Genomic DNA, 24,687 nt, shown 5'->3' with positions numbered 1-24,687 from the left:
CCTACACCATGCCATATGTGTATTTGCCTGAAGACATGAGTAAATTAGCTTAAATGCTAACATGCTAACGGCTACCATGCTAGCACCTAGCAAGAGAGCATCAAGTTGAGAAAGTGCCAAGGTTGTCCTATAATCTCCGTACATCATGCCATGTGTGTATTTGCCTTTAGACATGAGTAAATTAGCTTAAATGCTAACATGCTAGCACCTAGCAAGAGGGTTTCAAGTTTAGAAAGTGCCAAGGTTGTCCTATAACCTCCCTACATCATGCCATGTGTGCATTTGCCTTTAGACATGAGTAAATTATCTTAAATGCTAACATGCTAATGGCTACCATGCTCGCACCTAGCTAGAGGGCGTCAAGTTTAGAAAGTGCCAAGGTTGTCCTATAACCTCCCTACATCATGCCATGTGTGCATTTGCCTTTAGACATGAGTAAATTATATTAAATGCTAACATGCTAATGGCTACCATGCTCGCACCTAGCTAGAGGGCGTCAAGTTTAGAAAGTGCCAAGGTTGTCCTATAACCTCCCTACATCATGCCATGTGTGTATTTGCCTTTAGACATGAGTAAATTAGCTTAAATGCTAACATGCTAATGGCTATCATGCTAGCACCTAGCACAAGAGCCTCAAGTTTAGAAAGTGCCAAGGTTGTCCAATAACCTCCCTACATCATGCCATGTGTGTATTTGCCTTTACATGTGAGTAAATTAGCTTAAATGCTAACATGCTAACAGTCATCATGCTAGCACCTAGCAAGAGAGCCTCAAGTTTAGAAAGTGCCAAGGTTGTCCTATAACCTCCCTACATCATGCCATGTGTGTATTTGCCTTTAGACATGAGTAAATTAGCTTAAATGCTAACATGCTAACAGTCGTCATGCTAGCACCTAGCAAGAGAGCCCGGAGCATGTGCCCCAATACAGTGCACCTTGCTGGGCCACGGCAGGCGGCTCCTCCCCTCTATCCTCTGGTTCTCCTGGCGGTAGTCATGTCGTATTTCATTGGGACTCGCCAAAGGTCCACTCGCCTTCCAAACTGCCCGATTGCCTTCTTACCTGCAGGTTCCATCTCCGTATAAAAGGAGATCTAAAAGGGTTCTGGTCACTGGTAGCATGTCCTGACAAGGACAAAGTTATGGCTTTGGAAGACAAATATCACAAGACACGGGTCCTTTCCTCCAAGTTAAAGAAATGATAGTAGTTTGTAAACGTCTTTCTCGGGTCGTCTTCTGGTCACAGGTCAGGTATCTGTGTTGCATCCAAGTACCTGTCACATGAATCAGTGACTTACAATGAGTACGTACAGTACACGCAGCACCCTTTGTACTGTTTGCACGGTACCATGTAGTAAGCAAAGGGAACGAAGTACATTGAACCCAGTTTTTCCTTTCTTGGAACTTGACAAATAAACTTCAATTTCTGTCTTTTGACAACTCTGCGTCCTCCAGTACACACATTGTACTACTCCACGTGTACTGGCCCGTCCCATGACACACCATGGCTCGTTTGTTGAAGCGCTGAAAGGAACAAAAAAAGAGAGTTTGTGGCTCCCATGGCGGCTTTTTATTGGCCATTGTAAATAGTATTTATCATGAAAACTTATAACCAACAGCAGCAGCAAAAATGGAAAACTCAGCAGTCATTTTACAAGAATAAAGTCAAAATATGAAGAGAAAGGTGAAAACAATAAAAGTATTTATGATGAGAATGTAATATTATGAGGACAGATGTTAGCAGTATGACGATCAACTGTTAAAGAAGAAAAATAGTATTTATCATTTTTGGAATATGAGGTTGCAGAAAAAGAACAAAGTGAAAACCTGATGGGAATAAATCCATCATGACAATGATTCCAAACATGGAAAAAACGTTGTCCTTGGATGAGGATATGTATTGTGTATCTATATCTGTATTCGAAAAAGAACAAAAGGTCCGAGAATAAACTCCTAATATGAGGAAATATTATTTAATTTTAATCATTTAAAATAATTTTATTTTGTTGGCATATTAAAAAAAAATCAACAAAAAAAATTCCCAAAGAAGAAAGTTAAAATAGTTGGAAAACCTAAAAAAAAAAAAAAAGAAGCAAAAATGAACTTGCTATAAATAACAGGCTTTTCCACCCTGCAGTATGTGAAATAACGCGAGTGCTTCCATTGTTGACTACGTGGACCTGGCTGGACACGCGTGTGCTCGGCCGCGGTGGTCCTGTTTGATGGCGAAATGGACGAAGCAACTTCGTGCGAGGCGGTGGAATATGAGGTATGACGCGTTACTGTACGGACGTGCAGGCCAATGTCTGCATGGTGGGATGCGGTCCCGTACCCGGAGGACGAGGATTGTTCTTCCGAAGCTGCTGTCAGTGTTTGATCAGCATGTTCCCCTGAGAGTCCTGCGTGAAAAGAAGCTCCTCTTCCTCCAACGGAGACGTGTAGGCACGGTTGGCTTTCATCCTCGTGGCGTTGCTGGGATCATTAAGTGGACTACGAGCTCGCAGACCTGGGTGTGCCATCACCCGAAACCCGTCTGAGTCCTGCGTGAACAGCATGGCCAGCCCGTCCTCCTCATCGGCGTCACGTCCATCCTCCCTGTGGGATCTGGCAGCTTCCATCCAGCTGTACCTGCCGTGGATGTTCTCCTCAGTGTTGGGCTCCTGAATGGGCTTTAGAGGGGACGCGGCTCTGGAAAGACGTGTGGGATGAGATGAGGGCCGGCCTGAGGAGTAAGACGGCAACATGTTTTCTTCCTCCCCCTCATCCATCTGAGAGGAGGACATGTGTTTCTGAGGAGAGCTTTTCCCTTCCACGTCCATCCCAAAGGAGAATTCCTTTAGCTCCTCTAACTGCTCCTCTGGGGCCTGGCAGCCGACGGAGTCAGACATCCTTGATGCCGCTCTGGCTGCTCTTTCAGTCGACGGAGACGACAAGGTCGTCTTCTCCGACTCCATCTTCCCTCCTTGAACTGTTGTTAAAAGACAACGTGAGCATAGAAAAACATCTGGAATGGAAACCCTCCCGAGAGGAGACTGCGGGAACGCACTCGGTCGACGAGGTGAGAAGAAGGTGGTTATGGAGCTCTGCTTGGTCTTCGGCATCTGGATCCTGGTCTGGGTGAAGCTGAGCACCACGGCCAGGCTGTACCCCGCACCTTTCCCCTGGGGGTTCAGCATCTTGGATATGGAGCCAGCCTTTTCTCGTTTCTGCTACACAATGGAGGAATTAGTGACGTGCCCACCCAGATCTTCATGCTCTGAAATCAAGCCTTACGTTGGATAGGCAATGTTTGTCTGCTCAAACGTAAACGCATCGTGTGTAAATTGGGAGTACAGTTTTCATTCTTTAAGTACCGTAGTTCGGAATAATTCAGCATTTATTTGAAAGGTGTTCTTATTCAGCCGCACGGTGGATGAGTGGTTCACATGCTGCCCGCACAGTCAGAAGATGGGGAAGACCTGGGTTGGATCTCTGTGGAGTTTCCCTGTTCGTGCATGGCTTTCCGCCCCCATTCCAAGAACATGTTAGCATGTTAGCTTCATTGGCCACTCCAAAATTGTCCATAGGTATGAATGTGAGTGTGAATGGTTGTTTGTCTATATGTGCCCTGGGATTGGCTGGCCACCAGTCCAGGGTGGACCCCACATCGTGCCCGAAGTCAGCTGGGATAGGCTCCAGCATACCCCCACCACCCTAATGAGAATAAGTGGTATATAAAATTGATGGATGGATGACATTGTCATTGATTTGACAATGACAATACATTCATTAAATGTCTTGTATTCTTTTAGCGCACCACTTTGTAAAACGACCCAAATCTGCAAAGTATCGGCCTGAATTTGACTCAGTATCGGAATGAAAATGGCTTACCTTCATGGCTTTCCCTTTCATCTGCACAGTGTCCAGCCAAACACCACATTCCTCTGAAGCACAGGCGGAACGCACTGCCTTCGGTGTCTTCTTCATGAATGCTGGACTTGACCAAGTACACCTAACTAGAGCACACTTTTTAAAACTAGTTCGTAAACAATGACAAATTAATCTCGTACAAACCGCGCATTAGTATGGCATACTTCCTTAAAGACTGTTTTAGTATGAATATAGTTGAACAATATTTCGCTCGATGTTCCGTCCGCTTTTTGCTTTCCAGTTTGAGTCTGGCGCCTCGACGGCAGGCTGTCTGTGGCGCGCGCCTGTTTAAAATGTAAACCTCGCTGAAATACAACCGTACACTCATTTATAAAACGGCTTTGAATGTATGCGCCTTGAAGACCACAATTCTGTTTCAGTCGTTTGGTGATATTAACTTAAAAATGTATGATACATTTTATGTCAGGCGCGTCGGGCGCACCTTTGCATATACTCACAGGAGGGTGTGTTTACACTGACGTCATAGCTGATCGGCACTAAAGGTAAGTGTCTTTCTCTTTAAATCCACATCTAAATGATTGGACTTGAGAAATATTAAACTTTATGGACGGCGGACCAATTGTTAAAGTAATGTTCACACATTGAAAGACTTTGATTTTTACCGACTGTGATCGCATTGCCAGTGTTTTACAGGCCATAGTTACCAGCTAGCATACCCAGCTAACATCAGGCTAACCTACTTGGCTAAAACAAAACAGAACAACAAGACGGCAACTGCTGGTCGACGTTCTTCTTCCGGAGTTGATGACAATATCTGTATGATTGACACATTTTAACAGTATTATTATTATTGCGCTTTGGGTTAGCGAGCAAAGTCTGATTGAGGTGGGAACATAACAGCGGCATAACGTGACATAATAGTCACACATTGTCCCCTTTCCCTAGAATAAGATCACAGATTACACATCATGTTTCATGGCATACCAGTGACAGGGAGTGTGGGAGGAGGTAAGACTTATTTTTAATTGGTCTTTTGACGTAAACATGGAGGTGTGCTTCCAACTGCGTGCTTGTGTTTTTCCAGCAGCTCCAGCCAACAAGCCTGAGTTGTATGAGGTAAAAGTCCCTCTTCCGTGTTTAGCATGACAATCGTGCCTGATTGCTGTTTCCTGTGTTCTCAGGAGGTGAAATTATACAAAAATGCCAGAGAAAGAGAAAAGTAAGTGGGATTGTATTTAATTATGCAATGGTGTAATTGTAATTAGCATAAATGTACAGACGCATGATATAATTTAACAAAGCAGTACCTGCTTCTCAAGACCAATATGGACATAAACAACTGATAACTTTTATTGACGTGTAGTTTGACAAGTGTAGTTTGTGCACACCTGGAGGTAAGAAGGACTACCAAATTAGGAAATATCATGACATGCAGCCTCCATGGGGTAGAAGGCCATGCCTTGTGGTGCCAGTCCCAATCCTGGATAAATCCAGAGGGTTGTGTCAGGAAGGGCATCCCATGTAAACATGTTGCCAAACCAAATCAAACTTCCATAACGGATCGGTCGAGGCTCGGGTTAACAACGAGCGCCATCGATGCTGTTCACCTACAAGGTGCGGGTGGAAATTGGGTACTGTTGGTCAAAGAAGGAGAGGAGGAAGATGTGTCCATGAGAAGAGAGAGAAGAGGAGCGCCAAGAACCGAGAACTGAGAGCAGGGACTTTGAATGTCGGAACCATGACAGGACAAGGTAGAGTTGGTTGACATGATGCAGAGGAGGAAGGTAGACATACTGTGTCTCCAGGAGACCAGGTGGAAAGGTAGCAAGGCTAGATGTTTAGGAGCAGGGTTCAACTGGCTCTATCATGGTGGAGATGGAAGAGGAATGGAGTAGGAGGACTTGGTAAAGAAGTTCCTGGAGGTAAAACAAGTATCAGATAGGGTGATGAGTCTGAAGATAGAAATTGAAGGTGTGTTCTTCAATGTTGTTCGTGGGTAAGGACCCTCATGATGAGGATGATGAAGAGGACCAAATGGTGGAAGCTGACACGATAACAAGAAGAGTGTTGTAGGATTTTTAGGCAGGACTTGAGACAGGTTCTGGATGGTCAGGAGGTGCTTCCAGATGATTGGACAACTACAGCAAATGGGATGAGGGAAACCGGTAGAAGACTACTTGGAGTGTCATCTGGAAGGAAAGCAGACAAAGAGACTTGGTGGTGGAATGAGGAGGTGCAGGAGTGTATACAGCCAAAAAGGTTAGCTAAGAAGAAGTGGGACGTGGAGAGGACTGAAGGGAGTAGACCGCAGTACAGAGAGATGATGACTTGTATGGTTTCAATCCAAAGAAGAGTGCTACAGATGCAGCATTTGCTTTAAAAATGTTCATAGAGAAGGTCAGAGGGAGCTGCATTGTGGAAGAAGCCTATGATGGGATGGGTGCCTAGAGAGGAACTGGAGTCTGGAGTGACAGAGAAGTATGTTCAAGTGGTGCAGGACATGTATGAGGACTGTAAGACAGTGGTAAGATGTGCACCAGGGATCAGCGCCGAGCCCCTTCTTGTTTGCTGTGGTGATGGACAGGCTGACAGATGAGCTTAGTAGACATGAATCTCCGCGGACTATGATGTTTGCAGCCCAGAGAAAGAAGAAGAAGATGACGTGACTACCACCAGGAGAAGCGGAGAATAGAGAGGGAGGAGCCGCCTGCTGTGGCCCAGCAAGGTGCACTGTATTCGGGCACACGCTCTGAGCAGCCGCTGTGACGCCGTGGAGGTCTCTGGCAAAGCTTTTGCACGTTTCGACATTGCAGTGCTGGCGTTTCAGGCGGCCGATGAGGTTTCTTGTGTGCTCCATGTTTTTGTCCCCATCATCAGCTTTCATGTCAGCCTCTTCGCTGGCTAGTTGCTTTTCTGAAAAAAAGAATACTCGACAAAGTTATGAACACCGATCCCAACCGCAGCGTCTTGGGTGTGCTACTGTATGCTACTGTATGTGTGGATGATCCATAAATTGGACTGCCGTGTCCTTCAGGTATGACAACATGGCTGAGTTGTTTGCCGTGGTGAAGACCCTGCAGGCCCTGGAGAAGGCTTACATCAAAGACTGTGTAACACCCAATGAGTGAGTTCTCCTCTCACTGACTTGACATGCGAGACGAAGCAGGCCTCTACGGGAGGATGCTGAGCCAAAAGACGTGTGAATGTTGCTGCAGGTACACGGGATCATGTTCCAGACTCCTGGTCCAGTACAAGGCCGCCTTCAAGCAGGTGCAGGGGGCTGACGTGGGGTCCATCGATGACTTCTGCCGCAAATACAGAGTGAGTCAGACCCCGATTGGTGCGTGGATTTCACTTTTGTTTCGGGAGAAGAACTATTATTTTAGGAGAATAACATTGTAATATAATGTGGAAAAATAACATTTTATTTTAGTAGCATTAAGTAGAAATATTAAAGTTTGTCATAATATTATGACAAACAAACACAACTTTTGGTAGCCGTTAGCATGTTAGCATTTAAGCTAATTTACTCACGTCTAAAGGCAAATACACACATGGCATGATGTCGGGAGGTTATAGGACAACCTTGGCACTTTTTAAACTTGAGGCTCTCTTGCTAGGTGCTAGCATGATAACTGTTAGCATGTTAAGATTTAAGCTAATTTACTCATGCCTAAAGGCTACTAAGCACATGTCATGATGTCGGGAGGTTATAGGACAACCTTGGCACTTTTTAAACTTGAGGCTCTCTTGCTAGGTGCTAGCATGATAACTGTTAGCATGTTAAGATTTAAGCTAATTTACTCAAGCCTAAAGGCTACTAAGCACATGTCATGATGTGGGGAGGTTATAGGACAACCTTGGCACTTTTTAAACTTGAGGCTCTCTTGCTAGGTGCTAGCATGATAACTGTTAGCATGTTAAGATTTAAGCTAATTTACTCAAGCCTAAAGGCTACTAAGCACATGTCATGATGTGGGGAGGTTATAGGACAACCTTGGCACTTTTTAAACTTGAGGCTCTCTTGCTAGGTGCTAGCATGATAACTGTTAGCATGTTAAGATTTAAGCTAATTTACTCATGTCTAAAGGCAAATACACACATGGCATGATGTCGGGAGGTTATAGGACAACCTTGGCACTTTTTAAACTTGAGGCTCTCTTGCTAGGTGCTAGCATGATAACTGTTAGCATGTTAAGATTTAAGCTAATTTACTCATGCCTAAAGGCTACTAAGCACATGTCATGATGTCGGGAGGTTATAGGACAACCTTGGCACTTTTTAAACTTGAGGCTCTCTTGCTAGGTGCTAGCATGATAACTGTTAGCATGTTAAGATTTAAGCTAATTTACTCATGCCTAAAGGCTACTAAGCACATGTCATGATGTCGGGAGGTTATAGGACAACCTTGGCACTTTTTAAACTTGAGGCTCTCTTGCTAGGTGCTAGCATGATAACTGTTAGCATGTTAAGATTTAAGCTAATTTACTCATGCCTAAAGGCTACTAAGCACATGTCATGATGTGGGGAGGTTATAGGACAACCTTGGCACTTTTTAAACTTGAGGCTCTCTTGCTAGGTGCTAGCATGATAACTGTTAGCATGTTAAGATTTAAGCTAATTTACTCATGTCTAAAGGCAAATACACACATGGCATGATGTCGGGAGGTTATAGGACAACCTTGGCACTTTTTAAACTTGAGGCTCTCTTGCTAGGTGCTAGCATGATAACTGTTAGCATGTTAAGATTTAAGCTAATTTACTCATGCCTAAAGGCTACTAAGCACATGTCATGATGTGGGGAGGTTATAGGACAACCTTGGTACTTTCTAAACTTGAGGCCCTCTTGCTAGGTGCTAGCATGATGACTGTTAGCATGTTAGCATTTTAGCTAATTTACTCATGTCTAAAGGAAAATACACACATGGCATGATGTGGGGACACTGTAGGACTGCCCCAAACTTTTCAGGACCTGGAAAAACTAACTTTGCAAAAAACTAATGTGACAATAGAGTCGTCATTACAAAAAGATGAAAGTTGAAACAGTTGGAAAATAAAAACACAGCAGAAGTGTCATTTTATGAGACAAAGTCAAAATAATTTTGTGAGAATAACGTTAATACAGTAAACCTCGGCTATATCGGATTCAATTGTTCCCACTGGTTTTGTCCGATATAAGCGAAATCCGTTATATGCGTATACCGGAAAATGTCCGTTTTACGCATATATCGGATTTATATCCGGTATATGCGTAAATGGGATTTTATCCGTTATAAAAAGGCACTTCCTTGACTATGTTTCCAATGTACCTGGACGCGCAGGCAACGCTGCAAACGCTGCAAATGACGTCGTATAGCGGCCTGTCACGATTCGGCGAATCGGAGCGCCACGATGCGGCCATCCGATATATGCGAAGGAAATTTAATGGAAATGCATTGGAACGGGACTGGAGATTTTGTCCGAAATAGGCGAAATCCGTTATAAAAAATCCGATATATGCAATGAATTTTTATTGGAAATGCATTACAGAAAAATCGCTTCTTTTTTATCTGTCCGTTGTGAGCGAATTTCCGATATATGCGAGGTTTACTGTATTACGAGGAAACTGATGATGAGGTTGTATAACTGATGTTATGGGAATAAAGCCAAAATATGATGAGGATAAAGCATCACTTTGAAGAACAAGAATATTGGTATTGTATTTCACTCATGGATGATTGGGATCGGTATCGGCAGCATAAAACCCTGATGGGAACGTCCCTATTCATTTTCTCGGAAAAAGTCCAAATACTGAGAACTTGTATCCTAACAAGGAAAGGAAAAGTTTCAACAAGTTTCCATTTTGTGAGCCTAAAGTGTTCATGACGAGGACAATCTTGTGTCATAAAATGAGCTATAGCTGCATGGTAAGTAGGCGTTTGTGTTTGTGCTTCAGCTGGACTGCCCGCTGGCCATGGAGAGGATTAAGGAGGACCGGCCAATCACCATCAAGGATGACAAGGGCAACTTGAACCGCTGCATTGCAGATATAGTTTCTGTACGCCTCTCCTCTTGCTCTCCAATCAGTGGCAGCACCTGGCGTCTTGTTGTCCATGGCATCACCCCCCCCCCCCCAGCCCAATCAGGCCTCATCAAGCACGCCAAATGTTGCCACGATTGATGATGAAAATCCTAAAGTGTTCTTATGTTCCAGCTCTTCATCACCGTGATGGACAAGCTGAGGCTGGAGATACGAGCCATGGATGAGGTAAGCTGAAAAAAGGCTGTAGGCGTCTTGTTTTCGTCCACCGTGACGCTATTATTCCATTCACCAACCTCGGTCTTCGCCACCAAAAGACGAGCCTGGATGACCATGTTAGCAGGCGTGCTAGCATGGATTCATGCACGTCGGCATCCAATAGGAGCTGAAAGAACACAGCATAGTGGCTTGTGTGCAGCATGATGCCTTCATGGGCCGTCCCAACAAAGTGGGACACGTGGCCGCTCGCGACAAACAACATAAACGTGCAAAACGTATGGGATTTGTATCATGTAGTATTTCTCAATCATATACGTATATTGACGTATTTTAGCTATGATATATGTACATATACATACACCCCCCTCCCCTTTACAGGAGGTGTTTGCATACACATACTCTTTGTTTCCCCATCCAATTGACAGACTAAGTACAACTATGACATAGAAATGAGTCAGACGGGACCAAAAGAAGAAGACTACAACTAAAATGGCCGCCATGAACAACAGTGCAACCGTAATGGAGGTTTTAAGGTGGCTTCCTCAGTGACATCATTTGGCGTATTTAGCCCTGACACGTGGCATGTTGAGTTCATGGACGCCGTGGGAAACAAGAAGAGAAAATTATCATCCTGAAATTCGGGAATTATGCCGTCATACCCATCAATCCCAAAACATTAATAGCCCTGATCACCAATCATTAAAAACCCTCCAATGACATTACCCGTACAGCGCTGGTGAGCAAATCAAGTGCGCCTTTTTTCCCCTGCCTGTGACCTCGCAGCGTGTCGTTACTTCCTGATTCACCTCAGCAGGAAGGACCTAGTACCAAATGACACTAAAGACCTCCGTGGCGTCACAGTGGCTGCTCGGCGCCCGTGCCCCAATACAGTGCACCTCGCTGGGGGGCCACAGCACGTGGTCCCTCCCCCCATCCGCTGCTTCTCCTGGTAGTAGTCATGTCATGATATTTCATCATCATGTCCCTCTTACCTGCAGGTGTTGCCTAGCAACAAGTCCGTCTACCGTTTGCTAAAAGCAGAAAGCTATTGTGTAAAAAGACGAATTAATTTTTAATGTCACAAACTAGACGGAGCAGCTTTTGCTGATACGTGCGTCGTGCTTCGTCTCCGGGAAGAGAAGTTGTGAAAAAGCCACCAAACTGAGGCGTGTGCGAGGCGTGTTAGGAAGCAGTCTCCATGCCACTTCCTTTCATCCGTCCTAGCGTGTTCCTTTTGAGGCCATTTCCACCGACTCTCTCACTCCGAATGTGGTTAGCCATGGTTAAGCCCTGGTCATGGTCACCTAGCAGGATGTCCTGTGATTAGATCCAACCGGACCTGCGGGAGCTGATGGAGACCATGAACAGGATGAGCAACATGCCTCCAGACTCAGAAGCCAAGGACAAAGTCAGCCTGTGGTTGGTTCCGCTTCTTCATTCTTGGTTGTCGACCTTCATGGATGGATGGATGGATTGATGGCTGGGAAGGATGGATGGATAGACAGATGAATGACAGATGCATGCATGGATGGATGGACGGATGGCTGGGAAGGATGGATGGATAGACATGAATGGATGGATGGACGCATGGATGGATGGACGAATGCATGGATTGATGGCTGGGAAGGATGGATGGATAGACATGAATGGATGGATGGACGCATGGATGGATGGACGAATGCATGGATTGATGGCTGGGAAGGATGGATGGATAGACATGATTGGATGGATGGACAGATTCATGCATGGATGGATGGATGGATGGATAGACAGATGCATGGATGGTTGGATGCATGGATGGATTTGATGGCTGGGAAGGATGGATGGATAGACATGGATGGATGGATGGATGGATGGATGGATGGATGGATGGACGGACAGACAGATGCATGCATGGATGGCTGGGAAGGATGGAGGGATAGACATGAATGGATGGATGGACGCATGGATGGATGGACGGACATGCATGGATGGATGGACGAATGCATGGATGGATTGATGGCTGGGAAGGATGGCTGGATAGACATGAATGGATGGATGGACAGATGCATGGATGGATGGATTTGATGGCTGGGAAGGATGGATGGATAGACATGAATGGATGGATGGATGGATGGATGGACAGACAGATGCATGCATGGATGGCTGGGAAGGATGGATGGATAGACATGATTGGATGGATGGACAGATTCATGCATGGATGGATGGACGCATGGCGAGATGGATGGATAGACAGATGCATGGATGGTTGGATGCATGGATGGATTTGATGGCTGGGAAGGATGGATGGATAGACATGAATGGATGGATGGATGGACAGACAGACAGATGCATGCATGGATGGCTGGGAAGGATGGAGGGATAGACATGAATGGATGGATGGACGCATGGATGGATGGACGAATGCATGGATGGATTGATGGCTGGGAAGGATGGCTGGATAGACATGAATGGATGGACGGATGCATGGATGGACAGATTCATGGATGGACGGATGTATTGATGGCCCCCGTGTCTCGCCGCGTGCAGGTTGAGCACCCTGAGCAGCATGTCGGCCTCAGACGAGCTGGACGACAGCCAGGTGCGGCAGATGCTGTTTGACCTGGAGTCGGCCTACAACGCCTTCAACCGCTTCCTGCACTCCTCCTGAGCCGCCTTCCGTGTCTCCTCCCCCCTTGCGTCCTTGCACTGGGACAGTAACACCTCAGGTTAGCTCCAATCCTGCTTTTACAGGAAGGAAATAGAAGATTCCCATCTTCTTTTTGTGGTTCGTGACGTTCCCGTACTTGTTTTTCCTCTACTAGCATACTTTGATGGAATAACCACGGCTACATGATTGAACGCTTTGTACTTTCTCACATCCTACGGAGAGACCACACATCTAGTCAACGTTCTTGTACAGAAATGTTTGAATAACAACTTGTTTGTCGAAATAAAAAGCTCAGACGTCATTTCTAACGGTCCTAGTTACTACTTATTTTCATCAGCAATACGCCATCACGCCGCCACCGCATGGATTGACTGGAACGCTCTCAAACGGCTCAGCAAAAACATCCGCTGTCATCCGTCAGGGTGGCCCACCGCACGTTTTAACAAGAAGTAAATTAAGTGTCAAATCAGCGCCCGTTGGACCGGAATGAAACCAGGAAGAGTCGTCATTGACCAGAATAAGATGAGAAGAACATCTGATCACAGCAAGAAGACCTAATATGACAAACACAACCATGCTGTCGTTGTTTGCGGGAACGTTCCAAAGGTACTAGAATAAAGTCAGAATTTGTAATATTTGAAAAATTAAAAACCAGCAAAAATGTAAGACAAAAAGTCAAAATATCCTGAGAAAAATGTATGAGAATAAACTCATAAGCAAATAAATAATTGAAATATTGCAGAAATGTTTATTGTGAGAAACAAAATAATATGTGGAAAATTGGAAAAGCAGCAATAATAAAGGTGTGATTTTTATGAGAAAAAGTAAAAATTGAATGAGAATAACCTGGTAAGATGAGGGAAATGAGGCTGGGGTATATTATGGGAATAATATCATGAAAACGAAGAAAGTTCAAGTATTTACAAAGTGAAAACAAAGCAAAGACCAAAGGTAATAATGGTAAATAAACTAGTACTTCACTAGTACTAGTACTTCAATGTGTGTATCAGCAGATTTAGACGTCAAAAATGATATTTTTTCAACTTTTTTTTTCAATTTTTGAGTAAGTTCGTTTATTTCCATAACGTACGTGATTAACCCCGTCTCTCGGCCGAAGACAGCCGGGATAGGCTCCGGCATCCCCCGCCACCAAATGCCGGGGGAAACCTTGTTGGAAGCACGAATCCCTTATCCTGATAAAACACGTCTTCTCTCTCGTGCACCAATCACCATGACAACAGCACCCACGTGACGTACCCGGAAGCGCCGGCGCCGTGGCTTGCTAGCCCTTTAAGAGACACGCAACGTCCGTTTCCAGGACGACAAGTATCGACAAAACTCCACCGGTTCGACTCGTCCGTACACGCCGTGACCCACGGCGGCAGCGATGCGGTCCGGACTGTCCGTGAGGAAGGACGTGAAGAGCCTTTCTTTAAAAACGCCGACTTCGTCGCCCTGCTTCCGGATGTGAAATGGCTCCACCTGCTTCCTCCCCCCCGGTGGCTTTCGTTTAACGGGAAGCAAACCTGCCGCCACTCCGCGGAATACTTTCACTTCCAAGGACCAAAAGACGCTCAAATCTGGCTCGTATGGCGCAGGGAAAGATGCAATAACCGCCGCGGATGCCAAATCGCCACCACTTCCGGTTAGCGGCGACCACTTTGGTGTCATCGGTGTAAAATCGTCGAGGCGCTAGCAAAACAACATTGGGAAAAAAAGCGTTGACTTGGAAGTGTCGAAGATGAGCAAAAGTTTGAAATCGGCCAGCATACCTGAAGTGGAGGAGCACATATCCATGAAATATGAGATTAGGAAACGGCTTGGCAAAGGGGTGAGTGACTTTATTGGGCACTTGGCATTTTTCAAGGCGATCGTGAATGCATCAAGCTGCTTCTCTTTTTATTATCATTATTGTTACTTGACTAGTTTTTCGAAGGGTTTTATTCTATTTTCCAGACTCAATGTCTCCTTGTTTACTTTGTAAGGACATCCTTATTTCCTTTGAGGGAACTTTCCTCGCTTTTACAGAGTTTGCAAAACACACGATTCTTTCCATCATAGCCACTTTGCTCACAGAGACACATTCTTTCATCCTATTGGCTGAGAGACGTGTCGGTGGGTGGGGCAAGCGGCTTGGCGTGTTGTGCTGCACAGCTGTTGAACCGGTTTAGAAAAGTCCAAAGTACTAAGAAGTAGTCTCGCCTGAGGGGAATGCAGCCCTCTAAGACTCTAAGATCAGGTTTAAGTACATACGATTAGTAATAAAATGGATTTGGATGCTTTGTTTATATTTTTTGCACTTTTTTCAGTTTCCAAAAAGGATAAAAAATAGTCTCCTTTTCTCTTTTTCTACGTCTTTTTGCTCTGATTTCTCAATAAAGATCCATCCCTCTTCTTGGCGGGGGTGTGCTGGAGCCTATCCCAGCGGGGGCCACTAATCACATACCATAAATGCCAAATATGTCAATATTTGAATGATATTAAACTTTTAAATGGCTGTTTGATTGAATGACATCAGGGTTTTTACTTCAAAAAAATACACAGTGACTTGATAGGATAAATATCGCTGGGAGCTGAGCTTCTATGTGCTTTTAAGATCCGCTTTAACGAGACGTAAGATTAGTCCTAAAACTCTGCTTTGTTGTTTTGCTTTGTTGTTGTTTTTTTTGCAGGGTCAAAGTTACAACTCCAAGGACCAAAACTGCGATACATTACTAAATATAACACATTTCTATTATTTTGACTGTGTTTTGCTCAAATTTCTCCATTAACTTCAATTCTATGTGGATATTTGTCAATGGCGGTAAGCTTTGAAATGCCCATTTGAGTCAATGATGTCAGCATTTGTCAGCAAAATAAAAGCCCAAAATGACAACATGGACGTCTGTTTAAAAATGGTCGTTTGTGTCGCAGGCGTATGGCATCGTGTGGAAGGCGGTGGACAGGGAGACGGGTGAGATTGTGGCCGTGAAGAAGATTTTCGATGCCTTCCGGAACAAGACGGACGCTCAGGTGTGTGTTTGGCTGGCTGACATGACCAAGGAGCGGCTGAGTAATGAGTGCTGAGTGTGATGCTATACACCAGGGGTGGGCAAACTTTTTGACTCATGGGCCGCATTGAGTTAACAAAATTGTGCGGGGGGCCAGAACATATATTTAACACACATGATTTTAATAATTTTAATAATTTTAATAATTTTAATAATTTTAATAATTTTAATAATTTTTATAATTTTTATAATTTTTATAATTTTTATAATTTTTATAATTTTTATAATTTTTATAATGTAATGATTTTTAATATTTTAAAAATATTTTTAAATAATTTTTAAATATTTTTTAATAATTTTTACTATTTTTAAAATATTTTTAAATAATTTTTAAATATTTTTTAATAATTTTTACTATTTTTTAAATAATTTTTAATAATTTTAATATTTTTTATAATTGTAATGATTTTTAATATTTTAAAAATATTTTTAAAAATTTTTTAAATATTTTTTAAATAATTTTTACTATTTTTTACTATTTTTAAAATAATTTTTAATAATTTTAATAATTTTACGCCTTTAATTATTTGTCTAATTTTAATTGTCATACTATCAGCTATATGTTCTTGTTTCCTTTTTTTCAGGAGCACTTTAAACATCAGACCACATCAAACTATGATTTATTTTATTTTATTTTTTACTGAATAAGACATCCGACTTGAAAGTCATGTTGCCAGCTGGTATGTTAAAAGTTGAAATACTTAAAAGCAACTGGCGGGCCGGATTCAAACATTTGGTGGGCCGCATGTGGCTCCCGGGCCGTAGCTTGCCCACCCCTGCTATACACGGTACCATGGTGCAAGCTGATTGGATGCCTTCTGTCTGCAGCGGACCTTCCGAGAGGTGATGTTCCTGCAGGTAGGCGGCCGTGAGCGTGGCGTTTAATGACCTTGACACACACACTGTCAGTCTCTTGACGTTCCTCCAGCACCATAAGTTGCTTTTCAAAATAAGATGGACTGTGTGCAGGAGTTTGGAGACCACCCCAACGTGATCAAGCTTCAAAATGTGGTGCGGGCGCAGAACGATAAAGATATTTACCTGATCTTTGAGTACATGGGTGCGTAGATGCTTTCACGTCGTCGTCATCATGGAGGACAAAGCAAAGCCTTGTTTCGTATTTCATGCAGACAGCGACCTGCACGCCGTGATCAAGAAAGGAACGCTGCTGAAGGACATTCACAAGCGCTACGTCATGTACCAGCTGCTCAAAGCCGTTAAATATTTGCACTCGGGAAACGTCATCCACCGAGACCAAAAGGTACCCGCCTCACTCCCTTCCATAGCATGATGCCTCTGATTGTTTCTATTGACTTGTGGACTCCTGGAGAGCAGCTACACACAATAACCGGCACGCAAAGCTTTCTAGATCTTCCACAAGCTGCACCTATTCAGCTGGATTTCTTTGGCTTTCTCGGTTCCCGCAAAAACGGTCTGTTTTATTGTATTCCACCCTCGGCCCGCCTCCAGGCACGCCCACTCCACTGTGGTTGGTCACACTGCCGAGTGCTTAGAAGGACTTCTGGTGTTGTTCCGCTAGTTGCCAACCCGACTTTATAAGAGTTCAATATGAACCGTGATGTATCTTTTTAAAATGGCCACTAACTGTGGTAGGAAACTGCTATTAGCAACCTCGCTTCCTCTATGCTACAATGCTAAAGTCCTCTATGCTACAATGTTACATTCCTCTATGCTACAATGCTACATTCCTCTATGCTACAATGCTACAGTCCTCTATGCTACAATGCTACAGTCCTCTATGCTACAATGCTACATTCCTCTATGCTACAATGCTACATTCCTCTATGCTACAATGCTACATTATTCTATGCTACAATGCTACATTATTCTATGCTACAATGCTACATTCCTCTATGCTACAATGCTAAAGTCCTCTATGCTACAATGCTGAAGTCCTCTATGCTACAATGCTAAAGTCCTCTATGCTACAATGCTAAAGTCCTCTATGCTACAATGCTACATTCCTCTATGCTACAATGCTACAGTCCTCTATGCTACAATGCTACAGTCCTCTGTTACAATGCTACAGTCCTCTATGCTACAATGCTACATTCCTCTATGCTACAATGCTACAGTCCTCTATGCTACAATGCTACATTCCTCTATGCTACAATGCTAAAGTCCTCTATGCTACAATGCTACATTCCTCTATGCCACAATGCTAAAGTCCTCTATGCCACAATGCTAAAGTCCTCTATGCTACAATGCTAAAGTCCTCTATGCTACAATGCTAAAGTCCTCTATGTTACAATGCTAAAGTCCTCTATGCTACAATGCTACATTCCTCTATGCTACAATGCTAAAGTCCTCTATGCTACAATGCTACATTCCTCTATGCTACAATGCTACAGTCCTCTATGCTACAATGCTACATTCCTCTATGCTACAATGCTAAAGTCCTCTATGCTACATTTCTCTATGCTACAATGCTAAAGTCCTCTATGCTACAATGCGACATTCCTCTATGCAACAATGCTACATCCCTCTATGCTACAATGCTAAAGTCCTCTATGCTACATTTCTCTATGCTACAATGCTAAAGTACTCTATGCTACAAAGCTACATTCCTCTATGCTACAATGCGACATTCCTCTATGCTACAATGCTAAAGTCCTCTATGCTACAATGACTACCATGACTTCCCCAAAATAAAGACAGTTAGGACCCTGATAAACTGCTAGTGACTAATGACATAGTGACTACTGACTACTGACATAGTGACATAGTGACATAGTGACATAGTGCCATAGTGGCCCATGTTCACTAAAGAGTCCAGTGTGAAATGCCCTTGACAGATGAAAATGCATTCCTTTTGCTGGTAGGGAATCAGGAACTCCAACCACTTGTGTCTGACGGTGGCGTCTTTAGGAATTGGAAACATGCGTAGCTTTCCTTTACGAGCCATTGCTAGCAGCATAAACACAGAAGCAGCACATTCTAACTCCATTTATAGACCAGAAAAGTGGAAAAAGCACCATAGGTCCCCTTTTAAACCTGTAAGATTGTGACAAAGCATTTTTGGAAAATTAGCTTGGGGGAAAAAGTGAAACGGAGTAAGGTGAAAATATTATGGCAATAAAGTTGAAATTGTGATCAGAAAATGTAGAGCTGAAATAGTTGGAACGTTTGAAGTCTAAATTTAAAACAGCTGTCATTTATGAGAATAAAATCCAAATATTATGAGAAAAAATGAGCCAACCAAAAGAAGGCAGCTGAAAGTCGAAATGTTATGGGAACAAAGTCAAGGATCAGAAGCAGAAAAGAGTTTTTCACCTGTATCGTGTTCTTTTGTCACCATGACTTTCCCAATATGGTTTGGCTTTTATATTGTTAGAGCCCTCTAGACATGAAACAGCACCCCTATAGTCAACTTCACGCTCTATTCTTGGTTTACATCACAACTCTTAGGCTGCAGGGACTCGAGGCTACCAAGCTTAACCAGTTAGCCAACAGAAAGGCCAAAAGCCTACCACTTCCACACTTCATCTAGTGACCACAATACTACATAGCATGCCAATCCTTCAGTCTGTCCGGACTACTAATGGGGCATAGTCTAGCAGCAAACAGCCAACATTCACGGCAGAGAACCAGAACTGGTTCCAGTATACTGTAAGTGTCAATGTATCTAAGTGGCAGCAACGGCTGGGAGCATGAGATCCATGAGATCCATGAGATCCATTAGATCCATGAGATCCATGAGATCCATGAGATCCATGAGATCCATTAGATCCATGAGATCCATGAGATCCATGAGATCCATGGGATGCATGGGATCCATGAGATCCATGGGATGCATGGGATGCATGGGATCCATGAGATGCATGAGATGCATGAGATCCATGAGATCCATGAGATCCATGAGATCCATGAGATGCATGAGATGCATGAGATGCATGAGATCCATGAGATCCATGAGATCCATGAGATCCATGAGATCCATGAGATGCATGAGATGCATGAGATCCATGGGATCCATGAGATCCATGAGATCCATGAGATCCATGAGATGCATGAGATCCATGAGATGCATGAGATCCATGAGATCCATGGGATGCATGGGATGCATGGGATGCATGGGATCCATGAGATCCATGAGATCCATGAGATCCATGAGATGCATGAGATCCATGAGATCCATGAGATCCATGAGATGCATGGGATCCATGGGATCCATGAGATCCATGAGATGCATGAGATGCATGAGATGCATGAGATCCATGAGATGCATGAGATCCATGAGATCCATGAGATGCATGAGATGCATGAGATCCATGAGATGCATGCACCTAGCCACGCTAGAGTATGGGAGTCTCCTCTCGAGGGGGTCTTCATCTGGTATCAGTGGTGCCTCAGGTACCAGGAGGTCGGCGTCCACCTGGCTAAGAGTCCTCCCGCACTGGTGGAGAGAAACCTTACCGTTGATTTAGTGTCTGAGGGAAGCCAGCAGGAACTGATGAAGGTTTGCTCGCAGCCGTCCAACGTGCTGGTGGACTCGGACTGCGTGGTCAAGCTGTGCGACTTCGGCCTGGCCCGGTCCCTCAACCAGATCCAAGAGGACAGCGGGAGCCCGGCACTGACGGAGTACGTGGCCACCAGGTGGTACAGAGCTCCTGAGATCCTGCTGGGCTCCACCAGGTACGCTGACTGCGACACACATACCTTCCGGTTCGACAAAGTCCAGGGCTGCAGTCCCGGGGCGCGTCCACTAGGACCACTATCACGTTTGGGGAAGGACGCTTCATGGGGGACGTTTAAGCGACGTTTTACGGCTCTCGGGGGCCTCTACTTCATTTTTGGTCCCCACGGTGACACAGGCCCCACCGGGTGAGAGTATTCAGGATGAGGTCCCCCCTCCCAGACTGTGTATTTGTCTCGTCCCAAGGTACACCAAGGGTGTGGACATGTGGAGTCTGGGCTGCATCCTGGGTGAGATGCTGCTGGGGAAGGCTCTGTTCCCCGGGACTTCCACCATCAACCAAATAGAGAAGATCATGAGCGCCATCCCGCACCCCTGCCCGGATGGTACCTCCCGTCTTCTTCGGGTGTGCCTTCTTCCTTGCCAGCGGGCTTCCTTAAACACGCTCATTCTTTCCCAGATTTCCTCTCCGTCAAGTCTGAGATTGGGTCCTCGTTCATCCAGAAGATGCTGCTGAAGTAAGAAGGTTTTTGTGTGAGGGTGATGGTGCATCCTTCACTCCTTCCTTCCTTGTTTCCTTCCCTGACCAGGCCACAAGTGCCTTTGGAGGAGGTCCTGCAGTCTTCGGTACCTCCAGACGCTCTGGACCTGCTGAAGGGCTTGCTGGTGTTCAACCCGGACAAGAGGCTGACTGCGGAGAAAGCCCTGCAGCATCCTTATGTAGCCAGGTACTGTAAGCCACGGACGTACCTCATCGGCAGCCTTTGAAGACCTCTTCCTGTCTTTGGAGGTTCCATAATCCAGCCAAGGAGCCTGCTCTCACCTACGATGTCACGCTGCCGCTGGACGACGACGTGCAATTATCCGTGGAACAATACCGCAACAGACTTTACCAGGTACGGACAGTGGGCTTTTCCCAAGACCAGACCAGACCAGACCAGGATGCTCCATGACCGCAGTCTCCTTGCAGATGATCCGAGACAGGAGGAGTCCCCTGGGCGCCCTCACACACATCCATCACAAAGACACCGGCGCCGGCAGGGACAGGAAACACCACCTGAAGGACACGGCGGCCAACGACAATCAGGAAGCCAAGACGCAAGAGCCGCCGGCGAGGGCTGAGAAACACGAGCCAGCGAATGCATCGCCGCCCCCGTCAGAGAACCCTGCCCTCAGCAGATCCACGTACAACCCCATCACACACACTCAAAGTAGGTGGCTCGTTTGTGATTGGATGGTGACTGGGGGGGGCGGGGGGGCGGGCGTCTTGGGCTTTTTTCTGGCCGAGGTTTCACGTCTAAAATGTTGATTTGGGGTCACAGGCCCTTTATTTAGGGGCGGCTGTTGCCTGTGAGGTTTTGGTTACGCGTCTGCACTGTGCGCCCGTCAGCCAATTTTCCATTACGCAGGCTGCGCTTCGCCTGCGCTTCGCCTGCGCTTCGCCTGCGCTTCGCCTGCGCTTCGCCTGCGCTTCGCCTGCGCTTCGCCTGCGCTTCGCCTGCGCTTCGCCTGCGCTTCGCCTGCGCTTCGCCTGCGCTTCGCCTGCGCTTCGCCTGCGCTTCGCCTGCGCCCCCAATAGACCAGGTCGGAGCAGGCAAGCTTTCTTCGCACCTTTTGGAGGGGCTGTTTTGTCACCCAGTTGTCATTGTGCCAAGCTGAAAAAGTGGACTGCTCCCCTGGTGCGCCCATCTCGGCACAGTCCAGTCTACTAAATTACCAAATTGGCTGCGCACAGCAGTGCACCGGACCAAATGACCACTGCGTGGGCTGCGCCGTGCTCCACCACCCTGCGCCACGAAATTGGGGCCCAACGTGTCATATAGGAGTCACCCTCCATAGTAGCGGATGCATGGATGGAGGGATGGGATCAGTCCTGTCATGGCCGTGTGTCGATGGCAGCCTGTCCATATTTATTTACATAGCTCTCATAAAATGACCAGACTCTGGTCTTCAAGCCATAAAATTGGGAGGTTTTTCACCCTCGTGGGGGTATGGTTTCTCTTTTGAGCGGCGCATGTGTTTGTTAGGCGGCGTATCTCTACAACGCTCATGTCGGCAACATGTCGCTGCGGTCCTAAAATGGCGCCCATGGAAGTATCGGGAGAGTTTGGGTTGCGCACCTGATCCAAGATGGCGGCTAAAACAAACCAGATGGTATTTAGGATGCAAAAGGAGCCAAAGCAAAACCAAACTCAAGACCCGGGGACATATCCCTTAATAATAACATCATTTTATATTTGGATATATACATACTGTATTTTATCTACTTCTTTGTTAGATTTATTATATTGTATAGTGATTGTATCGTTTTTATTTGATCTGCTAGGAATAGTATTTATGATTTGGGAAAAATTATTTAAAAATATTACTGCTGTATTTTACATTTTTTTTATTTTGTGTATTTTTTTAATCTATTTTTTAAATTTAGATTATTTTTATGTTGTATTTTACATTTCCTTATATGATTGTATGTTGTCATTAAAAAAAAACTTTAAAATAACTACATTTTCAGTTAAATGTATTTGAAAAATATTGGGGAAAAATAACTCTTACTGCTATATTTAGTGTTTTTTTCCTAATGATTTTATTTTGGGTACTTTTTAAATGTACTGTAGTAGTTTTTGATATTTTTACACCATACATATGCATTTCATAATTTTGCGTACTATTTTGAATATTTTAATTAGCTTTTATAATGAGGTATATGTTAATATATATATTTAAAAATCCCTTTGTATATAACTATTTTATAAAAATACAGCGTTCCAAAGGATTGGATTTTGTCCCCCATTCTTCAGTCAATAAATGTGTCAATATTGGCAAAGATCCCATGGAAGGTGCAGGTAGACTCCAGCTGGATAATAACAGATAATAATAACAGATATTATAGAGTAGCCATAAAGTATGAAAGACACGTACTAGTATACTAGCTATTTCCCATCTTGGCTTCTGAGCGCTGTGGAAATGACGAGCACGTCATCGGGCTCTCACGGGCCGATACTTCCATGAACCCGTACCTGGCTTCGATACCTGTGATGGCCTGAATGATTGCCCGTAGAGCGGAACTAACACGTGAATCCTCCCCCAGGTGTTTTCGCCCAGAGCCACGCCAGCGCGGCCAGGAGAGCCGCCGCACCCGCCGGCGGCAGTGCCGGCCCCTCGCCAACAGATGGCGTCAGAGCCCACACGGTAAGATGAAGAGACGGTCCACGGCCCCCCGCTGGGGCGTCGCCGTTGTAGCGGGTGTCCTGTGCGTGTTTGAAGGAAATGTAAATAAATCTATTGTCCTCCTCAAAAGTCCATGGACCAGATCATCCAGCGCGGACGTTCGGCCCCCGCCCACCACAGCCGCTCCTTCTCCCTGACGCTCACCCAAGCTCAGAACAACCCGCTGGTGCGCAAGAACGACACGCCTCTGTCCTCGGGGCCCAGCGTGGCCTGCGCTAACCCGGTAGGCCGCCCCGGACGCCAGTGGTGAGAAAGCCCTCGGGACGCTCTTCTGATCACGGATCTCTCTTCCCGTTCAGAGCCAGCAGTCCGTCTCTCACGCCCGCGAAGGTCGACCGCCCCCCCGCTACAGCAAGAAGGTCTTCCAGAACAACTGCAACGTGTCGGCCGCGGGCGACCCGCGCGCCAAGCTCGGCAGCTACTGCCAGGCCTACGGCACCATCAGCAAGACGGACCTGGACAACCTGCTTCAAGCGCGCGCCTGCAACCAGTAGCTGACCCGCCCACGGTCAGGGTGCGGGAAACTCCTCCCACTCGCCCCGGACTGCAGCTTCCGTTTCACACAAGGAAGCTTGAGAAGCCAAACCAGGACAACACATGAGACTTGTCATGTTGATCTCCGCCCATCATCTCTCAAATGATGAGAAATGAGAAATGAAAGGGATGACTTTGGATTGACTGCAGTGACATATTTCTATTCTTAAAACCAAAATAATCATGAGCCGCTTGGGGTCACAATAAAAGGATCTTATGTTTTCACCTTCTTTATTATGACCAATAGATGGACAGATGTTAAGCATACAACATGACGTATTTATAAATAAATACCATGGAGCTAAAATGTCCTAACCACTTCAACACGTTAGGGAGAGACCAGTGGCCTGTACGTCATACTCGTGGCGTCCAGATAATAAACCACGTGACTCGCACATCAAGCGCATTCGACATTAGAAACGGCGGGTTGCGTGATGACGTCACGCCGGCGTCAAACTGCTA

General features: G+C 45.3%; 3 protein-coding genes across 9 annotated transcripts; 2 read left to right on the top strand and 1 right to left on the bottom strand.

The window, feature by feature from the left end:
- The first annotated feature begins 103 nt into the window (after nucleotides 1-103).
- On the top strand, nucleotides 104-13,057 carry vps28 (VPS28 subunit of ESCRT-I). 5 transcript variants are annotated; one of them, XR_009119289.1, is made up of 11 exons: nucleotides 104-4,410; nucleotides 4,814-4,876; nucleotides 4,956-4,984; nucleotides 5,050-5,087; nucleotides 6,903-6,992; nucleotides 7,084-7,189; nucleotides 9,804-9,905; nucleotides 10,062-10,115; nucleotides 11,434-11,525; nucleotides 12,636-12,814; nucleotides 12,911-13,057. XR_009119289.1 is itself a non-coding variant. In XM_058047079.1 (10 exons), the coding sequence occupies exons 2-10, from the start codon at nucleotides 4,837-4,839 to the stop codon at nucleotides 12,754-12,756; spliced, it is 675 nt and encodes a 224-aa protein (XP_057903062.1). In that variant the 5' UTR covers nucleotides 104-4,410; nucleotides 4,814-4,836; the 3' UTR covers nucleotides 12,757-13,057. The 5 variants fall into 5 exon arrangements, 1 of the variants encoding a protein (XP_057903062.1); XR_009119287.1 differs by having other exon boundaries at nucleotides 4,953-4,984; XR_009119288.1 differs by lacking the exon at nucleotides 104-4,410 and adding an exon at nucleotides 4,473-4,495 and having other exon boundaries at nucleotides 4,953-4,984.
- LOC131101735 (aurora kinase A and ninein-interacting protein) lies at nucleotides 1,546-4,301 on the bottom strand. Of its 3 annotated transcripts, XM_058047077.1 has the most exons (3): nucleotides 3,869-4,298; nucleotides 3,045-3,207; nucleotides 1,546-2,966 (listed from the first exon to the last, which is right to left on the bottom strand). In XM_058047077.1, exons 1-3 carry the CDS (start codon nucleotides 3,962-3,964, stop codon nucleotides 2,365-2,367), a joined length of 861 nt encoding a protein of 286 aa, XP_057903060.1. In that variant the 5' UTR covers nucleotides 3,965-4,298; the 3' UTR covers nucleotides 1,546-2,364. The 3 variants fall into 3 exon arrangements, with proteins under 3 accessions (XP_057903060.1, XP_057903058.1, XP_057903059.1); XM_058047075.1 differs by having other exon boundaries at nucleotides 1,546-3,207; nucleotides 3,869-4,301; XM_058047076.1 differs by having other exon boundaries at nucleotides 1,546-3,204; nucleotides 3,869-4,297.
- Nucleotides 13,058-14,488: 1,431 nt separating the features above from the next.
- Nucleotides 14,489-24,466, top strand: mapk15 (mitogen-activated protein kinase 15). The gene is made up of 14 exons (XM_058046578.1): nucleotides 14,489-14,587; nucleotides 15,670-15,768; nucleotides 16,635-16,664; nucleotides 16,776-16,866; nucleotides 16,937-17,067; nucleotides 20,299-20,462; nucleotides 20,710-20,849; nucleotides 20,924-20,981; nucleotides 21,054-21,191; nucleotides 21,254-21,359; nucleotides 21,434-21,674; nucleotides 23,552-23,652; nucleotides 23,762-23,914; nucleotides 23,991-24,466. Exons 1-14 carry the CDS (start codon nucleotides 14,498-14,500, stop codon nucleotides 24,183-24,185), a joined length of 1,737 nt encoding a protein of 578 aa, XP_057902561.1. The 5' UTR covers nucleotides 14,489-14,497; the 3' UTR covers nucleotides 24,186-24,466.
- Nucleotides 24,467-24,687: the final 221 nt, after the last annotated feature.

This window comes from Doryrhamphus excisus, chromosome 14 (genome assembly GCF_030265055.1).
Source record: "Doryrhamphus excisus isolate RoL2022-K1 chromosome 14, RoL_Dexc_1.0, whole genome shotgun sequence".
NCBI lineage: Eukaryota > Metazoa > Chordata > Actinopteri > Syngnathiformes > Syngnathidae > Doryrhamphus > Doryrhamphus excisus.
Note: the sequence above shows the minus strand (reverse complement) of the source record. Positions and strands in the feature narration are given on the sequence as shown.

What these genes read in the sequence shown, in the direction of transcription:
- LOC131101735 (XM_058047075.1), bottom strand. Translation starts at nt 3,964, where the DNA reads ATGAAGAAGACACCGAAGGCAGTGCGTTCCGCCTGTGCTTCAGAGGAA. An exon ending in TGAAAGGGAAAGCCATGAAG is followed by an intron (nt 3,208 to 3,868) that starts GTAAGCCATTTT and finishes TCCATTGTGTAG; the next exon opens with CAGAAACGAGAAAAGGCTGG.
- mapk15 (XM_058046578.1), top strand. Translation starts at nt 14,498, where the DNA reads ATGAGCAAAAGTTTGAAATCGGCCAGCATACCTGAAGTGGAGGAGCAC. An exon ending in GGAAACGGCTTGGCAAAGGG is followed by an intron (nt 14,588 to 15,669) that starts GTGAGTGACTTT and finishes TTTGTGTCGCAG; the next exon opens with GCGTATGGCATCGTGTGGAA. An exon ending in CCTGATCTTTGAGTACATGG is followed by an intron (nt 16,867 to 16,936) that starts GTGCGTAGATGC and finishes TATTTCATGCAG; the next exon opens with ACAGCGACCTGCACGCCGTG.
- vps28 (XM_058047079.1), top strand. Translation starts at nt 4,837, where the DNA reads ATGTTTCATGGCATACCAGTGACAGGGAGTGTGGGAGGAG. An exon ending in GACTGTGTAACACCCAATGA is followed by an intron (nt 6,993 to 7,083) that starts GTGAGTTCTCCT and finishes ATGTTGCTGCAG; the next exon opens with GTACACGGGATCATGTTCCA. An exon ending in ACTTCTGCCGCAAATACAGA is followed by an intron (nt 7,190 to 9,803) that starts GTGAGTCAGACC and finishes TTTGTGCTTCAG; the next exon opens with CTGGACTGCCCGCTGGCCAT.